We start from the raw sequence: 26,751 nt of genomic DNA, 5'->3' as shown, positions 1-26,751 counted from the left end.
GAAGCCTATGTGTTTTGGGCACCACTTTGAACTCTGCACCTGACCGGCCCTGAGCTGCTGGTGTGGTGACTTTGGGGTTGCTCTGAACCCCCAACCCAATTTGAACCCCGTAGGTGGTTTACTTACCTGCAAGAACTAACAATAACTTACCTCCCCCAGGAACTGTTGAAAATTGCACTGTGTCCACTTTTGAAATAGCTATATGTGTTTTATGTAAAAAGTATATATGCTATTGTGATTATTCAAAGTTCCTAAAGTACTTACCTGCAATACCTTTCAAATGAGATATTACATGTAGAATTTGAACCTGTGGTTCTTAAAATAAACTAAGAAAATATATTTTTCTATAACAAAAACCTATTGGCCTGGAATTGTTTCTGAGTGTGTGTTCCTCATTTATTGCCTGTGTGTGTACAACAAATGCTTAACACTACTCCTTTGATAAGCCTACTGCTCGACCACACTACCACAAAATAGAGCATTAGTATTATCTCTTTTTGCCACTATCTTACCTCTAAGGGGAACCCTTGGACTCTGTGCATACTATTCCTTATCTTTGAAATAGTGCATACAGAGCAGAGCCAACTTCCTACAGTGGCCGATTAGTTCGGGAAAATAGGCAGAGTTTTAGAGGAGGCGCCACCTCATTCCTTCAGTTTGTTTGTGCAGATTGTTCAGAAGGAGAGGTGACCATTGTTATTTCACCATTCTCCAAGAACCTCACCACGGACGATTTATTGTCTAGAACACTCACTACTTTAACACCATTCTTTGTTGTTCTCGTGAAAAAAGGCAGTGAGAAATAGGCCAGAGTGGAAACCAGGGCTTCTTTCAGAGTAATGGTGTGTAAGAGTATATGGAAGAAATAATTGAAAGGCTGTAACGTCCCACACATTATTGTATTTTTATGTTTTTGTAGTCTAGCCTTATTTTGCTTAGCCATGTAAAACTGTTACACTTGGCCAGCGGCCAGAAGTGTGGTATTTGCATGACAAAATGTATTTAATATTTCATTCAAAACTGTTAACCACATGATATCTTCAAAACATTGTAATTACTTTAACACCAAGGTTGCACAGTAAGAGGCACTTTTGTTTCACTTAATGCAGTCAGAAAACATGGTGATGGAAGCGCCCACGTCCATTAGTAGGCATCCAGAACATGTAAGTGCTGCTGCGCCAAGGTCAACACCGAAGTCCTCCAAACTGACTGACAAGGCCTGCAAAGAAGTCAGTCCTTTTCCATGGGCACTGATTTACATAGCGGCCTTAGCATTCAAAGTATGCATATTTTACAAAAGAACAGAAGAGGTACATAGCATCCTTGGAACTTGAGTGACTAACAGATACTAGATAAGGAGTTTGGCAGAAAACTAATGGACGTTACGCTGTGGGTGTGAACAGAGAGTACAGATGAACATAATAGTGAAAAACTAAAATTAGTAGGGTGGCAAAATTAAGTTCCTTCTGGAGCTTCGATTTGTACCACTCTATGTAAGAGACTGGACTAGAATGAAATGTACCTTGTTATCTGTGTGTGCAGCCACCAAGTAATCATTCTATGGTCTTTAAAAAACGAGGAATGGCTGCAGATAGCGGAAGAAAGTAAATGGGAGTGCTTTAGTGATATGCAGGGCCACTTTAATTATGTAGCAGAGAGGACTAAATTATGCAGAAGGGTTTACCAATTTATCTGGCGAAATAAGTCCAGTTATGCATTTACAACCCCAATAACTAACTCAAGCGAATGTGAGACCTATTGCATTGCAAATGCTCGTTTATCCTTTGTGGGAGTCTGTCCAACATCTAATACCGGAGGCACAGAGTAGAAAGCCAAAAAGCCTGCCCTTGAGGACCACTTAAAACAGTTTAGGATAATAAAAGCCTTTGCAAACTGATTTAGCGAGGCTTGATCCACCAACACATCAGAATAGATGCAACAAGCTTTAGTAAAAGGTAAGACATTTCCTCTACCAATCTCTGGGTTTAGGACATTTCTTGGAAGAGCAGCTGGCGTTGCTTGAATCCTTAAAGAATTAGTTTTAAGACTTCCACACAAAGCGTAGTTTGATTTATGGTAAAACATCATAATGAAGATCACTAAAACCCTACCTACTGTGTATTTACAGAAAGATAAGCCAGTGCTGACAACCCCATAATAGACAAATTGCCTTTTCCCAATTACATCAACAATGCCACACAAAATACCAATCAGCTACAGTATGACTGGGTCAGCAGTGATTAATAGAACACGCACATTCTGGAATTCTTAAAGGAGCATTGTCAGTTTATAACGTTTTACAGCTTTCAACAATGAATTCAGTTTTCCTTTGATTTTTTCAGTTAAACCAAAAGATATGAAAAATGCTCCCCTTTAAGCGGATTTTCATTCACTTTTAAACTTAGTTATACTGTAAAAGGTCCATCTTAGATCTTAATAGAAACTAATACATGCTTTTGGGTTGAGACAAGAGATCCATGAGGGAGGGATTACTTACCTTCAGTAATGTTTTTCAAAACAGATATTCTATCCCCATGCAGTATACTCAACTACAGCCGACATCTTGTCTGACCCTGAGAGGTGGTGCATAAGCACAAGTCTGGATCTGTCATTTTTGTTGGCAAATATGCCCTATAGTTGAAACGGTTGATGTTTCTCAGATTTCTAGACCTGCATAGTTGCCTCTGAATCTAAACTTGCACGAGAAAAGGTTGCCAAAAGGTAACCATTCCTATATTTACCCACCGAACGTACACATTTATTCATCAACAGACTCCTAAAATGCAGAGAAGAGCGTTCACAGCTTTGGCTTCAAGCCCAGAAAAAAACACCCTGGTGTCCACAGCTACATCACAGGCACAGGAGTAGGTGCTAGTAGCGTAGCACACACACCCTTCTCTTACACCCAGGAACATTTATCTCAGCAAATAAGTACGTTTGACGTATGAATTACACAAGCAACCAAACATAATCAAAGTATTATTTTGTGCTCTAGGAATCAAGTCAAATTGTTACGTTAGACCATGGGTACTCGCAAACATTTTCCCAGGGGCCAAAACGTTTGGTCTGTGATGTACCCGGGGGCCGCATTGATGCCAGGGTAGTGGCGGTCAAGTGGGGTGGCTGGGAGGATTGGTGGCAAGGCAGGTGTAGGAGAAGCAAATGATATACATCTAGTGGCAGAAATAAACAAAGGGAAACCAGAAAACCTGGAATGAATCCCGGCTTACGCACTTTTCCAAATTGTGTGATCCTAGGCAATTGTTTAGTCTCACTTTCCCTTCTTTTTCTGCATTATCACATTTAAGATGACCTCGAAATACATGATTCATGGTGCGCGCTGCACAAAACCTGCTTCTATGTTTGATTTAATAAACTATAATGTTAATGTATGATAGGAACCCAAGCCACCCATAAAGTGCTCATACCAAGTGACTTGCCTCTTTAATTTACTATTGGTGGTGTTCTCAGGTTAAGGGAAATAATTAATGTTTCAAAATGTATGTCTCCAAATGTATGTTTGAAAACTATCACTTTTAAAGGAATACATCTCAATGCACTGACAAAATAAATTGTACTAAGGCAAAAAGGTTCTGCATGTTAACTAAATCAACTTTTTTAATTTTGAAGAGACTGTTAGTTTTACACTTGTGCTGCAAGATGTCTTTAAAAAGTAAGGCGTTTCTAAAGTTAAGTGCGGGAGGCCCTAGTTACTTCCTTTCTTTAACACCAATTAAGTTTGAAATAAATGATTGAGTGTGTATTTAATATTTTTATTGTTAGCGCAGATAAATCCAATAGGTAACCTCCAAACTGAGATTTCAAAGACCGTGCAGCTAGGCCATCTTCAGACAGTTTCAGATCTCTCACACTCGGACACTCTTGAAATGAGTAAAACTATCCAAAGGCCAGGAACAATGGCATTCTAGTCCCCAAACTCCCTTCCCACCACATTCAGGAGCAGGCATTGACAGGGGTGTGGGACAGGTCACTTCTTAAATCTACTTGTCCATTTGGTGCCATGTAGTTAGGCAACAAATGATGGCAGCAATCTCATTATAACAGCTCTGATAATAGCCTCCCTGATTATGCCAGGTTTAATAAAAATAGTAGGGCTGGAGTACTAGCAATTTCAAGCTCTACTATAGCAATTTCCTTAATTTACCATCTTTCCACAGATCTACATACTGGGTCTGGAGGAAGCAGTAAGTAATAGCTCCAGGGCTGGAATGCCTTTAAGTCTGTGCAAACCTACTAAGGTTTATGATTTAAATATTTTCACTAATCTTGTCTAATCTTTTCCCATACTGAGAAAGGTTGGGCATTTACTCCTCACAAGAGCAGAAATAGAAGTTCTTCCAGGGCTGTCAAAAAGGGATCGGAGGGAAAGTGAACTTGTAAATGCTCAATGGATTTTCGCATGAGCAAATCTACACATGCATATTTGCTCGTGCTAAGTACAGTCCACAAATATTTTCTAGGAGCACGATTTCCTGGTCTACGTCTGTAAATTCTTGTCAATTTATGAAAGCCGCTATTACACAGACATATACCGTGGGTTCACTTTTGTGAATTTCTTTAAGAATTGGGCCACTGATTAAGTTTGGCGTTAACCAAGACATTTTCTTTTTATTAAAATTCTATTTCTCTATCTATCGGCTGGCTTTTCTATGAGTGGTAGAATTCTGCTCTTCCACAAAGAGCATATTGGCACACTAAGTCGTTTTGTTCAGTGCCAGCAACTACTGAGCAATGGGTGTTACAAAAGCCATGTCAAAACAAGACACGTATTGACAAAACCAAAAGACTGACAACCAGTGTCAGATGGGTTGGCTTTGCTACTGCTTGTTTATTTTCATGTTTCCCACAATTTAGTTGAAAATGGTTACTGATTTTCCATTATGAATATTTTTTAAATACTAGCATGCATCAACACATTACTAAATGATTCTTCAAAGAAATAGTGCAAGAACATTCACAGTAATTTAACAAAGCGTTTTTTTCACTTACTTTTTTACCTACTTCATTTTTTCTGAACACTTTATTTCGAAAGCATTCCAACCAGAAAGCATCCCGGGAGTATTACAGGTAGTCTCATATGTTAAACTTTTCAAACTGTGTACACTTATTTTTACTGGAACCAATGTCAGTAGTGCAGTTTGACCATACAACACTTATTTAGAGCTCTCACCCTAATAACAAGGACTTTGCATTAATGAACCATAAAGGAAAGTTTGAACAGCATTATCACATGGACACAAATATTCCCTCAACTGCAGACAGTACCCTTCCCTGTAAACTGACAACTAGAGAGTTTGTGATCTAGGGGGTTGGGCCTGCTCGTCCCAAGGACAAAATAAACTTTAAAAATTGTTGCCCTTGACCCCAAACAATGTGTCATGGGCGACGTTTTATAGGAATTCCACATCCCTGCACTGAGCACTTTTCAAACAGAACACATGTTTAGTGAAAGCAAGGAAAAAGTGCAGACACACATTCCTTACAGGCTTCTTGGATAGTAATGAGAATCATACCATTCTTTGAAATTAAACAATATTAAATGTGATCATCCATTGAACATGGTCTTCATCCAACTTGACATTCAGCTCAGAACCCACTGCAAACTGATTACCACTACAGCATTACAAAAAAATGCTAACAGTCTGGACAACTTTAATAGCAACCTGAGCCTTCACAAATGATTTTTCTAGAGTTTCCAATAAACGTCCAACTTCCATATTCTGCAGGAAAAGTAGTACTGCTAATTTCTAATCTGAACCTTCCACTAAAACGCTATACAAATAATAATGTTTTAATTTTCTTAATCAAGTGACACAAAATATGTTTTGTTACCTTCCACGGTTTCTCTGGGGGAGGTGGATCTTCCAATTCGGCATCAATATCAGTAGATGGCACCCATGTGTCGTAACTAATAAAAAAATAAAATAAAAAAATGAAAAACACAGCTTAATTCGGTGTTGCATAGTGTAGGAAGTTGGCTCTGTATATACTATCTCAAAGTGAGAGATAGTGTGCACAGAGTCCAAGGGTTCCCCTTAGAGATTTTGATTGTGGCAAAATTAGATAATACTAATGCTCTATTTTGTGGTGGTGTGGTCGAGCAGTAGGCTTATCAGAGGGAAGTGTTAAGCATTTGTTGTACACACACACAGGCAATAAATGAGAACACACACTCAAAGACTTAACTCCAGGCCAGTAGGTTTCTATATAGAAAAATATTTTTTTCTTAATTCATTTTAGAAACACAAGATTCAGAATGTAGCTAAGTACATAAATTGTAAGGTACTTCACACAGGTAAGTATGGAACGTTGAATTAAAACATACAGAGTTTTGGCAAAAATGTCAATAAGCTATTTTAAAAGTGGACACAGTGCAAAAATCAACAGTTCCTGGGGGAGGTAAGTAATAGTTAGTTTCTCAGGTAAGTAAAGGACTTACAAATTCAGCCTCCTGGGTATAGGCAGCCCACCGTTGGGGGTTCAAGTCAACCCCAAACACCCAGCACCAGCAACCCAGAGCCAGTCAGGTGCAGAGGTCAAAGTAGGGCCCAAATAACACAGGCACCTATGGAGAACATGGGTGCTCCAGTCCCAGTCTGTTAGCAGGTAAGTACCTGCACCCTCGGGGAGCAGACCAAGAAGGAAGGGGTGGGGGGGGGGGGTCACAAACAAGCACACAAAATACACCCTCAGCTGCATAGGGGCAGCTGGGTGCAGTGTGCAAAGTAGGTATCAGGTTTTGCATTGAAAGCAATGGAGGGACCCGGAGGTCAATCTGGCGATGCAGGCAGAGCACAGGGGGGCATCTCTGGCCAGCCACCGACTGGGCTAGAATGAGCACTACCTGCTGGTCACTCCTGCACTGGTGGTTGGTTCCTCTCGGTCCTGGGGGCTGCATGTGCAGTGCTTTGTCCAGGCGTCGGGTTCCTTTGTTACTGGCAAGTCGCGGTCAGGGGGAGCCTCTGGAACCTCTCTGCAGGCGTCGCTGTGGGGGTGCTGGGAGGTCGACTCAGGGTGTCCACTTCGTTGGAGTTGCCTGGGAGTCCTCTCTCCTGTGTTGATTCCTCTGGACACGGGCCGGGGGAGTTGAGTGCAGAGTGTGTAGACTCGCGCTTCCGGAGTGAGGCTGGAGTCTTCTTTAAAGTTGGTTTCTTTGTTGCAGTTTTGGACAGTGCCGCTGTCCTCGGGAGTCTCTTGGTCCTTTAGGTGCAGGTCAGTCCTCTGAACCCTCAGAGGTCGCTGGTCCCACTGGATGCGTCGCTGTGCAGGTTCTTTGAGTCAGGAGACAGGCTGGTAGGGCTGGGGCCAAGTCAGTTGTTGTCCCCGTTGTCTCTGTGGGGCTTTCAAGTCAGCAGTCCTTTCTTCAGGTTGCAGGAATCTGATTTCCTGGGTTCAGGGTCGCACCTAAATACTCAATTTAGGGGTGTGTTTAGGTCTGGGGGGCAGTAGCCAATGGCTACTGTGGAGGGTGGTTACACCCTCTTTGTGCCCACTCCCTGTGGGAGGGGGAGCACATCCCTAATCTAACTGGGGAAATCCTCCAAAACAAGATGGAGGATTTCTTAAGGCGGGGTCACCTCAGCTCAGGACACCTTAGGGGCTGTCCTGACTGGTGGGTGACTCCTCCTTGTTTTTCTCATTATCTTCTCCAGGCCTGCCGCCAAAAGTGGGGGCAGTGTCCAGAGGGGGCGGGCATCTCCACTAGCTGAAGTGCCCTGGGGCACTGTAACACCAGCCTTTAGCCTTTGAGACTCACCGCCAGGTGTTACAGTTCCTGCAGGGAGTGGGGAGAAGCACCTCCACCCAGTACAGGCTTTGTTCCTGGCCACAGAGTGACAAAGGCACTCACCCCATGTGGTCAGAAACCCATCTGGATGTGGCAGGAACTGCTCAGCCTAACACTAGCATTTGGACAGGCATACAGAGATGCCCTCTGTGTGGATTTTTCAATAAATCCCACACTGGCATCAGTGTGGATTTATTGTGCTGACAAGTTTGATACCAAACTTCACAGAATTCAGTGTAGCCATTATGGAACTGTGGAGTTCATATTTACCATATACCCTTTATGGCTACCCTACACTTACAATGTCTAAGATTTGGCTTAGACAGTGTAAGGTCATAGTGCTCTCACGTGTGGTATAGTGCACCCCGCCTTAGGGCTGTAAGGCCTGCTAGAGGGGTGACTTACCTATGCCACAGGCAGTGGGTTGTGGGCATGGCACTCTGAGGGGAGTGTCATGTCGACTTAGTCATTTTCTCCCCACCAACACACACAAGCTGTGAGGCAGTGTGCATGTGCTGAGTGAGGGGTCCCCAGGGTGGCATAATACATGCTGCAGTCCTTAGAGACCTTCCCTGGTCCCAGGGCCCTTGGTACCAGGAGTACCATTTACAAGGGACTTATCTGTGTGCCAGGGGTGTGCCAATTGTGGAGACAAAGGTACAGTTTTGGGAAACAACACTGGGGCTGGGGCCTGGTCAGCAGGGTCTCAGCACACTTTCAATCATAACTAGCATCAACAAAAAGGCAAAAGGTTAGGGGCTAACCATGCCATGAGAGCGATTTTCCTACACATAGCTAGCATCTGCAATTAACATAGCCTCACAGAGATTTAGGGTTGGTTCTTTGGTGTCATTCAACATTTAGTAGATTTACACCTGGCTAAAGAATGATTATGATACTGTTGGGTCGCATGAAAGGGTACATCCAGGTTTACTGTTTAACAACATGGGTTTTGTATCAAACAAATTCACAATAAAACAGTCAAAAACGTCATGTTTAACTCTAACAAGAGGTCAAAGAAGAGCTATCCTCATTGGGAGTGAAAATCGTTGAGTGTGTTTAAACTGTCACTAACTACCACCATTAACAACCCATGACCTCTCAAAAATCTTATGCCATGCATCAATGACAGGACGGAAAGTTCTATCTATGATGTTTACAAGAGCACATTATGAGAGGAAAGCCATCAGCAGAAAACCGTCATTTTGCATTAATCATTCGCTTCTCCAAACCATAAGAGAAGTTTAGTAAGAGCATTTCACTACATCCCTCCACAGATTTCTATGTATAAAAAGCATTGGCTAAGACAACAGTTCTTGCAAATGCAAGATATACTGGCTTTGCCTATGTTTTTAACCATGCTGCAAATGGCTGAAAGTAGCGATAAAAAGCTTTAAGACACAGCCAGCATTGGCTGCGTTATAGCATTTATTTTCTTGCAGCTATGCTGTACTGAAGCAATAGTTGCTGTATAACAGTCTGGGAGTTTCAAGCACACACCTGACCTTCGCATGCACCCTTTGTACAAAACAGGCAAGCATTTATTTACAAGTTAATTGACTGTAGGAAGTTGGCTCTGTATGCACTATTTCAAAGTAAGGAATATTATGCACAGAGTCCAAGGGTTCCCCTTAGAGGTAAGATAGTGGCAAAAAGAGATAATACTAATGCTCTATTTTGTGGTAGTGTGGTCGAGCAGTAGGCTTATCAAAGGAGTAGTGTTAAGCATTTGTTGTACACACACAGGCAATAAATGAGGAACACACACTCAAAGACAATTCCAGGCCAATAGGTTTTTGTATAGAAAAATATATTTTCTTAGTTTATTTTAAGAACCACAGGTTCAAGTTTTACATGTAATACTTCAAATGAAAGGTATTGCAGGTAAGTACTTTAGGAACTTTGAATATTCACAATAGCATATATACTTTTCAAATAAATCACATATAGCTATTTTAAAACTAGACAGTGCAATTTTCACAGTTCCTAGGGGGAGTAAGAGTTTGTTAGTTCTTGCAGGTAAGTAAACCACCTACGGGGTTCAAGTTTGGGTCCAAAGTAGCCCACTGTTGGGGGGTTCAGAGCAACCCCAAAGTTACCACACCAGCAGCTCAGGGCCGGTCAGGTGCAGAGTTCAAAGTGGTGCCCAAAACGCATAGGCTTCAATGGAGAAGGGGGTGCCCCGGTTCCAGTCTGCCAGCAGGTAAGTACCCGCGTCTTCGGAGGGCAGACCAGGGGGGTTTTGTAGGGCACCGGGGGGGACACAAGTCCACACAGAAAGTACACCCTCAGCAGCGCGGGGGCGGCCGGGTGCAGTGTGCAAAGAAGCGTCGGGTTTGTAATAGGAATCAATGGGAGACCAAGGGGTCTCTTCAGCGATGCGGGCAGGCAAGGGGGGGGGGGCTCCTCGGGGTAGCCACCACCTGGGCAAGGGAGAGGGCCTCCTGGGGGTCACGCCTGCACTGGAGTTCCGATCTTTCAGGTCCTGGGGGCTGCGGGTGCAGAGTCTTTCCCAGGCGTCGGGATCTGGGAGTCAGGCAGTCGCGGTCAGGGGGAGCCTCGGGATTCCCTCTGCAGGCGTCGCTGTGGGGACTCAGGGGGGGCAACTCTGGTTACTCACAGTCTCGGAGGCACCGGGGACTCCCCCTGAAGTGTTGTTTCTCCACAAGTCGAGCCGGGGGCGTCGGGTGCAGAGTAGCAAGTCTCATGCTTCCGGCAGGAAACGCAGTTGTCTTGAAGTTGCTTCTTTGGAAACAAAGTTGCAGTCTTGGGTGAACAGAGCCGCTGTCCTCGGGAGTTTCTTGGTCCTTCTAGAGCAGGGCAGTCCTCTGAGAAATCAGGGGTCGCTGGTCCTGGGGAGAGCGTCGCTGGAGCAGTTTCTTCAGAAGGGGGGAGACAGGCCGGTAGAGCTGGGGTCAAAGCAGTTGGTGTCTCCGTCTTCTCTGTAGGGTTTTTCAGCTTAGCAGTCTTCTTCTTCTTAGGTTGCAGGAATCTGAGTTCCTAGGTTCTGGGGAGCCCCTAAATACTGAATTTAGGGGTGTGTTTAGGTCTGGGAGGGCAGTAGCCAATGGCTACTGTCCTTGAGGGTGGCTACACCCTCTTTGTGCCTCCTCCCTGAGGGGAGGGGGGTACATCCCTAATCCTATTGGGGGAATCCTCCATCTGCAAGATGGAGGATTTCTAAAAGTCAGAGTCACCTCAGCTCAGGACACCTTAGGGGCTGTCCTGACTGGCCAGTGACTCCTCCTTGTTTTTCTCATTATCTCTCCTGGACTTGCCGCCAAAAGTGGGGGCTGTGTCCAGGGGGCGGGCATCTCCACTAGCTGGAATGCCCTGGGGCATTGTAACACGAAGCCTGAGCCTTTGAGGCTCACCACTAGGTGTTACAGTTCCTGCAGGGGGGAGGTGTGAAGCACCTCCACCCAGAGCAGGCTTTTGTTTCTGTCCTCAGAGAGCACAAAGGCTCTCACCACATGGGGTCAGAAACTCGTCTCTCAGCAGCAGGCTGGCACAGACCAGTCAGTCCTGCACTGAACAATTGGGTAAAATACAGGGGGCATCTCTAAGATGCCATCTGTGTGCATTTTTTAATAAATCAAACACTGGCATCAGTGTGGGTTTATTATTCTGAGAAGTTTGATACCAAACTTCTCGGTATTCAGTGTAGCCATTATGGAGCAGTGGAGTTCGTTTTTGACAGACTCCCAGACCATATACTCTTATGGCTACCCTGCACTTACAATGTCTAAGGTTTTGCTTAGACACTGTAGGGGCATAGTGCTCATGCACATATGCCCTCACCTGTGGTATAGTGCACCCTGCCTTAGGGCTGTAAGGCCTGCTAGAGGGGTGACTTACCTATGCCACAGGCAGTGTGAGGTTGGCATGGCACCCTGAGGGGAGTGCCATGTCGACTTAGTCATTTTCTCCCCACCAGCACACACAAGCTGGCAAGCAGTGTTTCTGTGCTGAGTGAGGGGTCCCTAGGGTGGCATAAGACATGCTGCAGCCCTTAGAGACCTTCCCTGGCATCAGGGCCCTTGGTACCAGGGGTACCAGTTACAAGGGACTTACCTGGATGCCAGGGTGTGCCAATTGTGGAAACAATGGTACATTTTAGGTGAAAGAACACTGGTGCTGGGGCCTGGTTAGCAGGGTCCCAGCACACTTCTCAGTCAAGTCAGCATCAGTATCAGGCAAAAAGGGGGGGTTAACTGCAACAGGGAGCCATTTCTTTACATTGACGTAAAAGAAAGCAAGTAACTAGGGTGCCCCTAACCTTTGGGCCATCTTCATTTTTAAAGAAATTTGTAATTTATGTGTTCGATGAAGTGTTGATGCATCATGGAATGCTTAAGTGTCATAAGAGTGGCATTTCACAAGGATCAGTTACTCCTGTGCCCCTCCCTTATACAGACATATTTACATGTCTTCAATAAACAACTTTGTTTGATACCACTCTGTGTGAAGAGGATAACTGCAGATTTGGCGACAAGCGAAATTCATCATGTTGAACTGCGATTTACTGCAGGGGCCAGCCTGTGACTGCTGTCACCCGGAGGAGCAACATGGCCGATTTAACTGCAGTACTACTACTTTCACTGATTTGCTCATAAAGGTGAACAGCGCTGCTCAAGATTCAGGACCTCGCATTGACCCAGACTGATTGTGGGCAGGCCTCTACCTCAGTTTTCAATGGCAGGTATGGCACATAAACCCATCACCAAGTCACAAGCTCTCTATTCTTCAAGCCGGCACCTGCATTCCTTATTGTCTTTACACACCCATGGGTGCTTTCTGTCACTGGGGTTCCTCAACAGTCAATTTTTCAAGGGAAACCGTGATTCTATGTTCGCATACTACTCACCATGATACTTTAGCTCCTGCAGGCTTCTTGGGGTCTTTAGTGCTAGTCTCAGGCACTTCCTCATGGTGTGCCCTCATGGCTCAACTGTTGTGGTCATAGAAATGGGACTGTAATCTACATCCCAATGGAAAAAGAAAGGGGACTATGCAAATAGTACCATTAACCCTGCTGTTGAAGATGCAAAGGGAACTGTGTAATTCGTACCGGGTTCCCTCATTGTCAGCGATTTGCATGAGTGCTCTGCAGAGTTGTTGTGCAAACTGGTGTCAGCAATTTGCACGCCATAAAGAAAAAAAAGTATTGGTGCAAATCATTTTTCAGCAATTCACAAGCTAGATGGAAAAATAAAAATATTTAAGAACAATTACATTTCAGCAATTTGCAAGCTACTGCATTGGTGCAAGTTGTGATTCAGCAATTTATAACCTAAAATCAGCAATTTGCACCCTATTGCGTTTGTCAAATTGTTTTACAGCATATTTCAGGGAGAAAACAAAAGAAAAATGTGAAACACCAACGATTTACATAAAAAAAGTGAATGTGCATTTTGCTTGTTTGTACGTTTGATTTGCTTATGCTAGAACTATTTTAAGTGTTGTTGCTTCTTCTTTTTCATAGGTGTAATTGTATTGGTTGTATTTTAGTTTCAGTAGTGGTACAAGAAAATGCAAACTGTACCGCCACCTGCTCGTTTTTTGCAGGAACCGGGTGATCTGCCATTGGAATGAAACTTATGGTTAAGGTCTTTCAAAACATATTTTGGGGCAACTGATGCTCAGAAGTTTAGACCAGAAAGGAAGAAAAGCCTAATGAACGAGTTACTTACCTTCGGTAACGACTTTTCTGGTGGATACATTAGCTACCTGTGGATTCCTCACCTAATGAATACTCCCATGGCGCCAGCATTCGACGGAAATCTTCTTCCTAGTCTCTGCACGTCGACGAGGACGTCACTCTAGCCCATGCGACGCCGTCTGACGTCATACAGGCAATAAGAGGTCCTCGACGACGTGCCGACGTCAGTACCAACATTTTTTACGTGCATGAGAACAACCACCCAATGCAATGAAAGAGCAAGGCAACATCCCATAACCTTGTAAAATACACAATATTGCAATGAATAGCTGTAAATTTAATATAACGAACAAATATATGCAAATCATGTATGTACACAAAGATATATACATATATATATATATATATATATGTATACAGATAATATACACAAGTATCCATATATACAACGTCTATTGCAACCTTGAAGACCAAGAGGAGCGCACTCAAGGATTACTTGGTAAGACCAGAAAGGCAACGGGGAGGCGGGTGGGACCGTGAGGAATCCACAGGTAGCTAATGTATCCACCAGAAAAGTCGTTACCGAAGGTAAGTAACTCGTTCTTCTGATGGATACAACTACCTGTGGATTCCTCACCTAATGAATAGAGTCCCAAAGCAGTACCACGCCCGGTGGCGGGTGCCTAAATGGTCAAACCAAGAAATCCTGCAGCACTGACCGTGCAAAATGGCCGTCCTTTCTGACCTCAGAGTCCAAACAGTAATGTTTCACAAAAGTGTGAAGGGACGACCAAGTTGCGGCCTTGCAGATGTCAACCACAGGAACACCCCTGGCCAAGGCCGAAGTGGCCGACTTAGCTCTGGTGGAATAAGCTCTAATGCCCTCAGGAGGATCCTTCTTTGCCAAAGAGTAACAGATTTTAATGCAAAGAACCACCCACCTGGAGAGTGTTCTCTTGTGGACTGCCTTTCCTCTCCTCTTGCCCACGTACCCGATGAACAGCTGATCCTCCAGCCTGAAATCCTTTGTTCTATCAATAAAGAAGCTCAACGCCCTCTTTGGGTCCAGATGGTGCAGTCTTTCTTCCTCTTTAGAAGGATGAGGCGGAGGATAGAACGTGGACAAAGTAATTGTCTGAGCCAAATGGAAGGGTGAAACAACCTTCGGGAGGAAAGCAGCCTTGGTCCTCAACACTACCTTATCTCCATAAAAAGTTGTATAAGGGGGCTTTACCGATAAGGCCTGTAACTCACTCACTCTCCTTGCAGATGTTATAGCTACCAGGAAAACTGTTTTTATAACCAAATACCTTAAGGGGCAAGAATGCATAGGCTCAAAAGGGGACCCCATAAGGAAAGTCAGGACCAAGGACAAATCCCATTGCGGCATAACGAATGGTTTTGGAGGATATTTATTTAGAAGACCTTTCAAGAATCTGATAACAATAGGGGATTTAAATAACGATGGTTGGTCTGGAAGACAAATGAAGGCTGACAAGGCCGACAAATAACCCTTAATGGTAGCCACTGCACAACCTTTCTGCGCTAGAGATAGAGCAAAAGACAAAACGTCCGATAGATGAGCATGTAAGGGATCAATCTGCCTCTCTCCACACAACGCAACAAATTTAGACCACCTATTAGCGTAGATAGATTTAGTGGAGTGTCGCCTGGCCGCTAATATAACATCCACTACATCAGGCGGGAGAGAGAAGGAACTCAGGTTGCCCCGTTCAATCTCCAGGCATGTAGGTGCAGACTCTGGAGGTTGGGGTGTAAAACCTGCCCCTGCGACTGCGAGAGGAGGTCTGCCCTGAAAGGGAGACGGAGCGGAGGGCACATTGAGAGTTGGAGAAGGTCAGAGTACCACACCCTCCTTGGCCAATCCGGAGCTATTAAGATGACTAGCGCCCGGTCTTGGCGAATCTTCCTCAATACTCGAGGAATCAAGGGTATGGGAGGAAACTCGTAAAGCAACTGGCCGCACCAGGTTATTTGAAACGCGTCCCCCAACGCTCCCTGCATCGGATACTGGAGGCTGCAGAATAACGGACAATGCGCGTTCTCCAGAGTGGCAAACAGATCTACCCGAGGAAACCCCCACCTTTGGAAGATCAAACGGGCTTGATCTGGATGGAGACGCCACTCGTGGTCTGCCGAGAATTGGCGACAGAGACCGTCCGCACGTACATTCAAGACCCCGGCCAGATGATTTGCTACCAAGCAAATCTGATGGTCCTTTGCCCAGGACCATAGTCGAAGAGCTTCTCTGCAGAGAAGGTACGACCCTACTCCTCCCTGTTTGTTTATGTACCACATCGTGGTAGTATTGTCCGTCAGGACCTGTACCGACTGACCACGAAGGGAAGGGAGGAAGGCCTTGAGAGCCAGACGTACAGCCCGTAACTCTAACAGATTGATGTGAAACATCTGTTCCTCTGGAGACCAAAGGCCTTTGATCTCCAGATCCCCCAGATGAGCTCCCCACCCTAGAGTGGAAGCATCCGTTATGACCGTGGCCACTGGTGGCGACTGCGCGAACGGCTTCCCTTGTGAAAGATTGTTGCTCGCAATCCACCACTTCAAGTCCACAGCAGCATCTCTGGAGATCTTGCTCGCACCTTCTAGATCTCCTTTGTGTTGAGACCACTGCCTTCGGAGGCACCACTGAAGAGCCCTCATGTGCCAGCGAGCATGCGTGACCAACAGTATGCAGGAGGCAAACAGACCGAGCAGACGAAGGACCTTGAGGACTGGAACTACCGCTCCATTTCGAAACACTGGAACCAATTCCTGAATATCTTGAATCCGCTGAGGAGGAGGAAAGGCTCGACTCAATGTTGTATCCAGTACTGCCCCTATGAACAGGAGGCGCTGAGAGGGCTCCAGGTGAGATTTGGGCTTGTTCACTGAAAAACCCAGGTCGAACAACAACTGAGTCGTTGACTGCAGATGATGCGACACAAGCTCCGGCGACTTTGCTTTGATCAACCAGTCGTCCAAGTAAGGGAATACTGCTATCCCTTTCCTTCTGAGCTCTGCCGAAACCACCGACATCACCTTCGTGAAGACTCGAGGTGCTGAAGTAAGACCAAACGGAAGGACCGCAAACTGATAGTGCTGAGATCCCACCATAAACCGGAGATACTTCCTGTGTGACTTGAGTATCGGGATATGAAAGTAAGCATCCTGCAAGTCGACAGACACCATCCAATCTTCCTTGTTCAACCCCAAAAGCACCTGAGCTAGGGTCAGCATCTTGAACTTTTCCTGTTTGAGGAACCAATTCAAGATCCTCAGGTCCAGGATTGGTCTCAACCGACCATCCTTCTTGGGAATCAGGAAATACCTTGAGTAACAACCTCGACCCCTTTCCTGCTCTGGGACCAACTCTACCGCGCCCTTTGAAAGGAGGACTTGTACCTCCTGTTCTAGCAACAGGAGGTGTTCTTCTGAACAATAAGACGGGCGGGGCGGGATGAGGGGCGGGAACTCCCGAAAAGGAAGGGTGTAGCCTTTTCCCACAATACTGAGAACCCAAGTGTCCGTCGTAATAGTCTTCCACTTGCGGAGAAAATGCTGTAATCTTCCCCCTACAGGAGAGGAGTGAGTGGGAAATGGTGGAAGCCTAAGGCTGCTTTCCCTGCTGCACCCCTCCAGAGGACGAGGAAGAGGCAGAGTGCTGCTGAGAGGCTCCTCTGGTGCGGGCCCTCCCTCTCCCTCTGAAAGATCTATAGGGATGGGAAGAGGTAGGTTGCTGGAATCTCCCCCGAAAGGAAGAGGAGGAAGAGCCACGCCCAAATCCCCAAAACCTCCTGAAAATCCTGGAAGAGGCAGAGGAAGAAGGAGCTTGGAGTCCTAGCGATTTGGATGTGGCCCTGCTCTCCTTAAAACGTTCCAAGGCTGAATCTGCCTTGGCGCCAAACAGCTTGTCCCCATCAAAAGGGAGATCCAATAGGGTTGACTGCACATCTGCAGAAAACCCCGAATTACGGAGCCAGGCCTGTCTCCTTGCCACCACAGTCGTGCCCATTGCCCTGGCCACCGAGTCGGTCGTGTCCAGCCCAGACTGAATAATCTGGGTCGCGGCAGCCTGGGCATCTGAAACAACATCCAAAAGACCCTGGGGAAGCTCCGTAAATGATGAGGAAATGTCATCCATAAGAGCATGAATATATCTCCCCAGGATACAAGTTGCGTTGGTGGCCTTCAACGCCAGACTGCAGGACGTAAAGATTTTCTTGGACTGCGCATCCAGTTTCTTCGAGTCTCTGTCCCCAGGCACCGTCGGGAAAGAACCAGGCGCTGATTTGGATGAACAGGAGGCCTGCACCACCAAGCTCTCCGGTGTAGGGTGCCTAGAAAGAAAGCCAGGGTCAGTTGGTGCAGCTCGATACCTCCTGGCTACGGCTCTATGAACCGCTGGGGAAGATACTGGTCTCTTCCACACCTCTAGCACCGGATCCAGCAAAGAGTCATTAAAGGGCAATAGAGGCTCTGCCGCAGCGGAGGCCGGATGAAGCACCTCTGTCAGAAGGTTCTGTTTTGTCTCTGCCACCGGCAAAGGCAGGTCCAGAAAACTAGCTGCCTTCCGTACCACTGCGTGAAAGGAAGCAGCCTCCTCCGTGTATTCCCCTGGAGACAAAAGATCCCACTCAGGGGAAGTGTCCAGCCCACTGGCTGTATCTAGACCATGCAGTCCATCACCCGAGTCCTCTAGTTCTCCTTCTTCCAGGACTCGTTGGTACTCCTGCTCCTCTAATAAACGGAGAGCACGTCTCCTCGAATGAAGCCTCTGCTAGATACGCGGAGTCGACAATGCCTCCGCCGAAGCCGAAGATCGGCGCCGATCTTCAGAAGCCACCGACACCGCGTCCGGCGCCACAGGTAACTTCGGCGCCGATGAAAGAGCACTCGGAGCGGATGGACCCACCGGAGTCACAGGACGAAATCCCGACGTCGACGGGATGGAAATCTCCGGGGCCAATCCCTCCGAAGCCACCGGAGCGGCCACCAGCGCCGAGCCCACGTTCCCAAAAGGGAGAAAGGGCATAAAGGGTGCCGGCCGTAGAGGCGCAGGATCACCCAATGAAAAGGCCAAAGGGCCAGCCGGCGCACCCCCTGGAGCCATCTGTTAGAAGATGGTATACATCGCATTTAGGAATGCGGTACTATCGGCTCCAGGGGTGGGAAAAGCCGGATACTGGGGTGCCTGTATCGAATGCGACCCCGACGCCGGCCTCGACGTCTGCGACGCCGGGGACAACACCAGAGGCTGCACCACTTCAATCACCGACGCCTGTCCAGGTGAAGTCGGTGACGCCGGAGAGGGCAACGGCGTCGATGGATGCGGCGTGACCGTGGGACTGACCTCCCAAGTCCTCCGGCGCCGATCCGAAGACCTGGAACGAGTCTCCTTGCTCGAACGGCGCCGTGATTCTCTACGGCGCCGGTAGTCTCGATGACGCCGATGCCTTGGCGAAGAAGACTTCTTATGATGTTTTTCTTTCTTCAACTTCGCCATAAACAACTTCGCCTCACGTTCCTTGAGGACCTTTGGATTCATGTGCTGGCATGAATCGCAAGTCGAGACGTCGTGGTCGGAGCTTAAACACCAAAGACAGTCGGAGTGAGGATCCGTAACTGACATCTTGCCCCCACACTCACGACAAGGCTTAAAACCCGACTTTCTCTGCAACATTATTACTGCAGCGAAGGACTACGCAGCAAAAAATACACTGTAACCACGAAAGTAACAGTTGCTCCCTCGAAGATAACCGTTTCGAATGCATGGAAAAAAGGGAACTGACGTCGGCACATCGTCGAGGACCTCTTATTGCCTGTATGACGTCAGACGGCGTCGCGTGGGCTAGAGTGACGTCCTCGTCGACGTGCAGAGACTAGGAAGAAGATTTCCGTCGAATGCTGGCGCCATGGGAGTATTCATTAGGTGAGGAATCCACAGGTAGTTGTATCCATCAGAAGTATTATAATTCAGGGGTTGAAGGCCAAACGTGTTTAATCACCTACCAGTGTATGAGCCACGACTGATGAGGATCTTGATGAATTTGACACAGCTGTGGCCCACTTGGATAAATACTTTTCAAAAACGAAAAATGTAGTAATGGACAGTTATTAATTTTTTACGAGAGGGCTGAAACTCAATGAGAGTATAGGTGACTATGTAACAGCACTGCAAGTAATTGCAGCTAAGTGAGAGTGTGTTGACTTTACTTTACAGTTAATTAAGGACCGATTAGTGGTAAGAAGGAGCTCAAAGAAAATACAGAATCCATCTTTGAATAAAGCCATCTATATATCCAAAAGTATAAAAGGGTCTTGTGAAGATGCAACATTTTTACAAGAGTCATTTACCAAAGTCACATTTTCTGGAACGGTCGTTGCAAATCAGTTCCTACTTCAGAGAACAGAAAAAATAGAGGGTCAAGCAAACCAAGTGTATCAATGTACCAATCATGTGAACGGTTATAGATGTGGTTCTCCAAATCATACATCTTCATTCAAAATCTGTCCAGTTTACAGACAACAGTGTGAAAAAATGTAAGAAAACTGATCATTTCAGAGTACGTAGAGGTGGCAAGAGTATACGTGTTAATGAGGAAGATCGACATAGGGAATGTAAGGAACCAGTATTAGGGGTGAGGTGTGAAAACTGATGGATGTGAACACATAGATGGCCCTGACATTGAGGTTGTAACTGAAGGAAAGATGGTTACATTGCTAGTTCATACTGGGGCCTGCATTACCATTGTGGCACAGGAGAATTTGATCACTTTTGGTCAAGTAAGACTTTGTTGCCACCAGACATTTTGACGGTGGCAGAGTGGATTTGGTTGGCTATTAGAGTAATCAATCAAAGGAAAAGCATAAGTGGCACATAAATGCATCAACAAGCTGGGTTTGGTGCATCAGGTGGACTTTAAAATTACAAAGAGACATGGTTCAGCTACATCGGTTACCACTGAGAGAAATGCCATTAGTTCTGTTACTAACTCAGCAAATTTTTGGGAGTGGAGGTTCAGTAAGGTATTTCAGGAAAAGTTGGGGAAAATAACTGATTTTACATATACTATTAAAATCAAACAAAAGGAACCACCTACAAAGCACAAACTATGTAAAATATGAAAGTAAGAAAAGATTAGTCTAAAATGTTAGAGATATGTGTGAGCAGGGTTTTATTGAGAAAGTGGAGGCAACTCTGGTTATCACCGATTATTTTAGCTAAGAAGTCTGAGGAACTCAGAATGTGTGTGGACCTAAGAAGTGTATATGCTGTCATCTGGGTAGATAATTTTCCTCTGCCAAGAACGTAAGCTACAATGACGACAACTGGTCAATCTAACTGGTTCACCATGGTACATGCAAGAGCACCGTATCAAGTGAACTGGACAAGAATTAACAACATCTAACCACTTTCATTACTTCAGAAGTGTAGGAAAAGGGCTCCCTGTTGCAGTTACCCCCCGCCCCACTTTTTGCCTGATATTGATGCTGACTTGACTGAGTGTGTGCTGGGACCCCGCTAACCAGGCCCCAGCACCATTGTTCTTTCACTAAAAATGTACCATTGTTTCCACAATTGGCACACCCCTGGCACACAGATAAGTCCCTTGTAAAAGCTACTGGTGGTACCAAGTGCCCGGTGACCAGGGAAGGTCCCTAAGGGCTGCAGCATATGTTGTGCTACCCTAAGGGACCCCTTACCTAACACATGCACACTGCCATTGCAGATTGTGTGTGTTGGTGGGGAGAAAAAGGCAAAGTCGACATGGCATCCCAGTCAGGGTGCCATGCCCACAAACTACTGCCTGTGGCATAGAAATGTCACCCCTCTAGCAGGCCTTAAAGCCCTAAGGCAGGGTGCACTATACCTGCATGAGCAATATGCCCCTACAGTGTCTAAATCCATTCTTAGACATTGTAAGTACAGTGTGGCCATATTAAGTATATGGTCTGGGAGTTTCTCAAAACAAACTCCACAGTTCCATAATGGCTACACTGAATACTGAGAAGTTTGGTACCAAACGTCTCAGCATAATAAACCCACTCTGATGCCAGTGCTGGATTTATTGAAAAATGCATACAGAGGACATCTTCGAGATGCCTCCTGTATTTCACCCAAACCTCTAGTGGAAGGCTGACTGGTCTATGCCATCCTGCCACTACAGACAAGTTTCTGACCCCCATGGGGTGAGAGCCAATGTGCTCTCTGTGGTCAAAGTCTGCTTAGCTTCCGGTTCATCTGTATGTCCTCACAATAATTCTTGGTTAACATGCATGGAGATGCCCATGTTGTTGCTGCGTAGGTAGTGCCTACGGGCACATTTGCTAAGAATGCTAAAGCTGCACCCTTATTTCTTGATGAATGCATTTTAGGGCGAGAGGGTAGAGTCTGCTCTACTGCTTAGTAGCTAATTTGTATTGTTTCCACCATCCATTGTGCAGTTGTTCCTTTTGTGACCACTGAGCCCTTACTGGATTTTATGTATGAGAAACAATTGGTTCCCCTCTTGCGAAACTGCTTGGTCTCCTGTAGATAGTACATTAGTTTTCTCCTTACATCAAGGATATGCAGGGGTCTTTCTAGTTGTGTTTGTGGGTTCTTAAAAAAACATTGGCAACTGAATGCTCTGATGGGCAATCTAGGAATCTGGCTTCTGGTAGTACCCCTCACGTTTTGCCTGGGTTTCTGATACAACTCTGAAGCGCACTGAGTTCCTGCTAACCAGGTCCCCAATGGCAGTGTTTCTGCCCCAAAAGAGGACACCAGGTCACTTGATCCCAAAGTGGGCAGGCCCTCAAGCACCTCTGTAGCCCCTAGTAAATGGCACCCTAGTGCCCGGGGCATGGGTACTGAAGAGGGACCCTGAGAGTTGCAGATCAACTTGTGCCACTCTAAGGGATCCAGCACTAAACCCATGCAGACTGCCATTGCAGGCTATGTGACAAGGTGCTCCTTAAAGCAAAAACACAACATAGTACACTGTGTACCATGTCCCCTAAACTCTGCATCTAAGATTTGTAAGTCACCCCTAAAGCAGGCCTAACAGCCCTAAGGAAGGGTGCTTAATATTACATGTGAGTGCATACCTGCATGAACAGATATGTACCTGTGTTGGTCAGTTCTATTACTGTCACTACAAGTGACCAGAGAAGCCATTTTAATACATGTGCTGGACGACACTGGTCAATGCGACTTCCAGAGCTACATGATGGCTTCAGTTAAAACAGGGGAGTTTGGAATCAAACATCCTGTACTGATAAACTCACACTGATTGCAGTGCCTGCCACCCGAGACACTGTTCTGGCTCCCTAGGGTGAGAGCCTTCTGCTCTTAGGAGGTCCACAACAAAAGCCTGTCCAGGAAGAGGGTGTAAAAACCCCTCCTAAAGGATCACCTGCTAAATAGCCTTCCTAAGGCGGTAAGCTTGGGAGGGCAGCCACCTTTGAAATGTGAATCTGGCTCCCCCGCACAGAACAGGAAGCAGACCCACCCCCCCACCTTGTCAAGGGCCCCCTTTGGCACCTGGACAGGCAGGAAAATAGCTAGTCAGGTAGATGTGCTACCCTCTAGCTAATACCACCCCTAAGGTGGGCTAATTCGAGGTGAACATCCTTTTTCTAGAGGGGCCCATCTTTGTGATGGCAAACCTAGGAATGGGGAATTCTGGGACAGGGTCATGCCCACTTTCCACAGCAAGTGGTTGTAGGAAGTTGGCTCTGTATGTGCTATTTCAAAGTAAGGAATAGCATGCACAGAGTCCAAGGGTTCCCCTTAGAGGTAAAATAGTGGTAAAAAGAGATAATACTAATGCTCTATTTTGTGGTAGTGTGGTCGAGCAGTAGGCTTATCTAAGGAGTAGTGTTAAGCATTTGTTGTACATACACATAGACAATAAATGAGGTACACACACTCAGAGACAAATCCAGTCAATAGGTTTTGTTATAGAAAAATATATTTTCTTAGTTTATTTTAAGAACCACAGGTTCAAATTTAACATGTAATATCTTGTTTGAAAGGTATTGCAGGTAAGTACATTAGGAACTTTGAATCATTTCAATTGCATGTATACTTTTCAAGTTATTCACAAATAGCTATTTTAAAAGTGGACACAGTGCAATTTTCACAGTTCCTGGGGGAGGTAAGTTTTTGTTAGTTTTACCAGGTAAGTACGACACTTACAGGGTTCAGTTCTTGGTCCAAGGTAGCCCACCGTTGGGGGTTCAGAGCAACCCCAAAGTTACCACACCAGCAGCTCAGGGCCGGTCAGGTGCAGAGTTCAAAGTGGTGCCCAAAACGCATAGGCTTCAATGGAGAGAAGGGGGTGCCCCGGTTCCAGTCTGCCAGCAGGTAAGTACCCGCGTCTTCGGAGGGCAGACCAGGGGGGTTTTGTAGGGCACCGGGGGGGACACAAGCCCACACAGAAATTTCACCCTCAGCGGCGCGGGGGCGGCCGGGTGCAGTGTTCGGACAAGCGTCGGGTTCGCAATGGAAGTCAATGAGAGATCAAGGGATCTCTTCAGCGCTGCAGGCAGGCAAGGGGGGGCTTCCTCGGGGAAACCTCCACTTGGGCAAGGGAGAGGGACTCCTGGGGGTCACTTCTGCAGTGAAAGTCCGGTCCTTCAGGTCCTGGGGGCTGCGGGTGCAGGGTCTTTTCCAGGCGTCGGGACTTAGGTTTCAGAGAGTCGCGGTCAGGGGAAGCCTCGGCATTCCCTCTGCAGGCGGCGCTGTGGGGGCTCAGTGGGGACAGGTTTTGGTACTCACAGTCGTAGAGTAGTCCGGGGGTCCTCCCTGAGGTGTTGGTTCTCCACCAGCCGAGTCGGGGTCGCCGGGTGCAGTGTTGCAAGTCTCACGCTTCTTGCGGGGAGTTTGCAGGATTCTTTAAAGCTGCTTCTTTGGATAAAGTTGCAGTCTTTTTGGAGCAGGTCCGCTGTCCTCTGGAGTTTCTTGTCGTCGTCGAAGCAGGGCAGTCCTCAGAGGATTCAGAGGTCGCTGGTCCCTTTGGAAGGCGTCGCTGGAGCAGAGTTCTTTGGAAGGCAGGAGACAGGCCGGTGAGTTTCTGGAGCCAAGGCAGTTGTTGTCTTCTGGTCTTCCTCTGCAGGGGTTTTCAGCTAGGCAGTCCTTCTTCTTGTAGTTGCAGGAATCTAAATTCTTAGGTTCAGGGAAGCCCTTAAATACTAAATTTAAGGGCGTGTTTAGGTCTGGGGGGTTAGTAGCCAATGGCTACTAGCCCTGAGGGTGGGTACACCCTCTTTGTGCCTCCTCCCAAGGGGAGGGGGTCACATTCCTATCCCTATTGGGGGAATCCTCCTTCTACAAGATGGAGGATTTCTAAAAGTCAGAGTCACCTCAGGACACCTTAGGGGCTGTCCTGACTGGCCAGTGACTCCTCCTTGTTTTTCTCATTATCTCTCCTGGACTTGCGCCAAAAGTGGGGGCTGGGTCCAGGAGGCGGGCATCTCCACTAGCTGGAGTGCCCTGGGGCATTGTAACACGAAGCTTGAGCCTTTGAAGCTCACTGCTAGGTGTTACAGTTCCTGCAGGGGGGAGGTGTGAAGCACCTCCACCCAGAGCAGGCTTTGTTTCTGTCCTCAGAGAGCACAAAGGCTCTCACCGCATGAGGTCAGACACTCGTCTCTCAGCAGCAGGCTGGCACAGACCAGTCAGTCCTGCACTGAACAATTGGGTACAATACAGGGGGTATCTCTAAGATGCCCTCTGTGTGCATTTTTTAATAAATCCAACACTGGCATCAGTGTGGGTTTATTATTCTGAGAAGTTTGATACTAAACTTCCCAGTATTCAGTGTAGCCATTATGGAGCTGTGGAGTTCGTTTTTGACAGACTCCCAGACCATATACTCTTATGGCTACCCTGTACTTACAATGTCTAAGGTTTTGCTTAGACACTGTAGGGGCATAGTGCTCATGCACATATGCCCTCACCTGTGGTATAGTGCACCCTGCCTTAGGGCTGTAAGGCCTACTAGAGGGGTGACTTACCTATGCCACAGGCAGTGGGAGGTTGGCATGGCACCCTGAGGGGAGTGCCATGTCGACTTAGTCATTTTCTCCCCATCAGCACACACAAGCTGGCAAGCAGTGTGTCTGTGCTGAGTGAGGGGTCCCTAGGGTGGCATAAGACATGCTGCAGCCCTTAGAGACCTTCCCTGGCATCAGGGCCCTTGGTACCAGAGGTACCAGTTACAAGGGACTTACCTAGGTGCCAGGGTTGTGCCAATTGTGGAAACAATGGTACATTTTAGGTGAAAGAACACTGGTGCTGGGGCCTGGTTAGCAGGGTCCCAGCACACTTCTCAGTCAAGTCAGCATCAGTATCAGGCAAAAAGTGGGGGGTAACTGCAACAGGGAGCCATTTCTTTACAGTGGTCATATAGGGGCGTAGTGACTGCAAGGTTTAGTAGGCCATTGGCTACTACCCTACACAACCCTAATACCCCTAAATTCAGTATTTATGAGAGTAGCTGGAACCAGAAAAGCAGATCCTGACAGCCTAAGACGACCAAGGACACTGAAGAGCTGCAAAGGCAGAAAAGGAGAAACAGAAGCAGATGACCTGGTACCAACCCCACTGGCCTGTCTGCAGCCCTCTGCGAAATCTGCACCAAAGTTGATTAATGCAGCAATTAAGAATTCAGAAACCTGGGAGGACTGCCTGCCTTCAATTAAGACTCAAGACCACCCGTCAACAGCAAACCTGTTCTCCTCCAAACTCCAAAGAAATGACTATAAAGCTGCCTGAACCTCCAAAAACCTGACACTTTAAGCCACCACTGCACCCGTCACCTCCGGCCCAGTTAAAATAGGCCACCGTTGCCAACAAGGTTCCCCAGCCCTCCAGCGTGGTTTCACCCCTCCTGGACTCCCAAACGAGTTCTGCAGCCTCTGCACACAGCACTCCTCTACCGCAACCGCTCCAGTAAAGAAAACCCAACATCTGAAGACACCCCTGTAACCATCACCCCTGAGCCGAGGATCAAAGGTGCCTACCTCGCAGGACAGGAGCTGATCTTCGGTTTGCGAGTGCAGGTGGCCGGGGCTTCTTGGAGCCTGAATATCTCCTGGAGGAAGAGACAACAAGTCGTGGCTACTGCAACAGTTGCAGAGTACAGGGGTGCCAGTCCACTGGCAGGATCTAGGGCCTGCCCTCTCCTAATTTGAATAGAAGACAGGCAGGACCCAGAGTAAGCCAGTCTCTCACCACCTGTGAAGCAGGATCTTCAGATGTCCAGAGACAGCA

General features: G+C 46.7%; 1 protein-coding gene across 5 annotated transcripts in view; it reads right to left on the bottom strand.

Moving 5' to 3' along the window:
• SMARCC1 (SWI/SNF related BAF chromatin remodeling complex subunit C1) overlaps window positions 1-26,751 on the bottom strand; it is an 845,345-nt gene that overhangs the window by 690,778 nt on the left and 127,816 nt on the right. For all 5 annotated transcript variants that reach the window (XM_069210868.1, XM_069210871.1, XM_069210870.1 and 2 more), the window contains exon 8: window positions 5,854-5,929. In XM_069210868.1, the coding sequence (XP_069066969.1) occupies window positions 5,854-5,929 (76 nt within the window). The remainder of the gene's footprint in view (window positions 1-5,853; window positions 5,930-26,751) is intronic.

The sequence above is a fragment of the Pleurodeles waltl genome, chromosome 10, assembly GCF_031143425.1.
Source record: "Pleurodeles waltl isolate 20211129_DDA chromosome 10, aPleWal1.hap1.20221129, whole genome shotgun sequence".
Classification (NCBI taxonomy): Eukaryota; Metazoa; Chordata; class Amphibia; order Caudata; family Salamandridae; genus Pleurodeles; species Pleurodeles waltl.
This window is presented reverse-complemented; position numbering and strand designations above follow the sequence as displayed.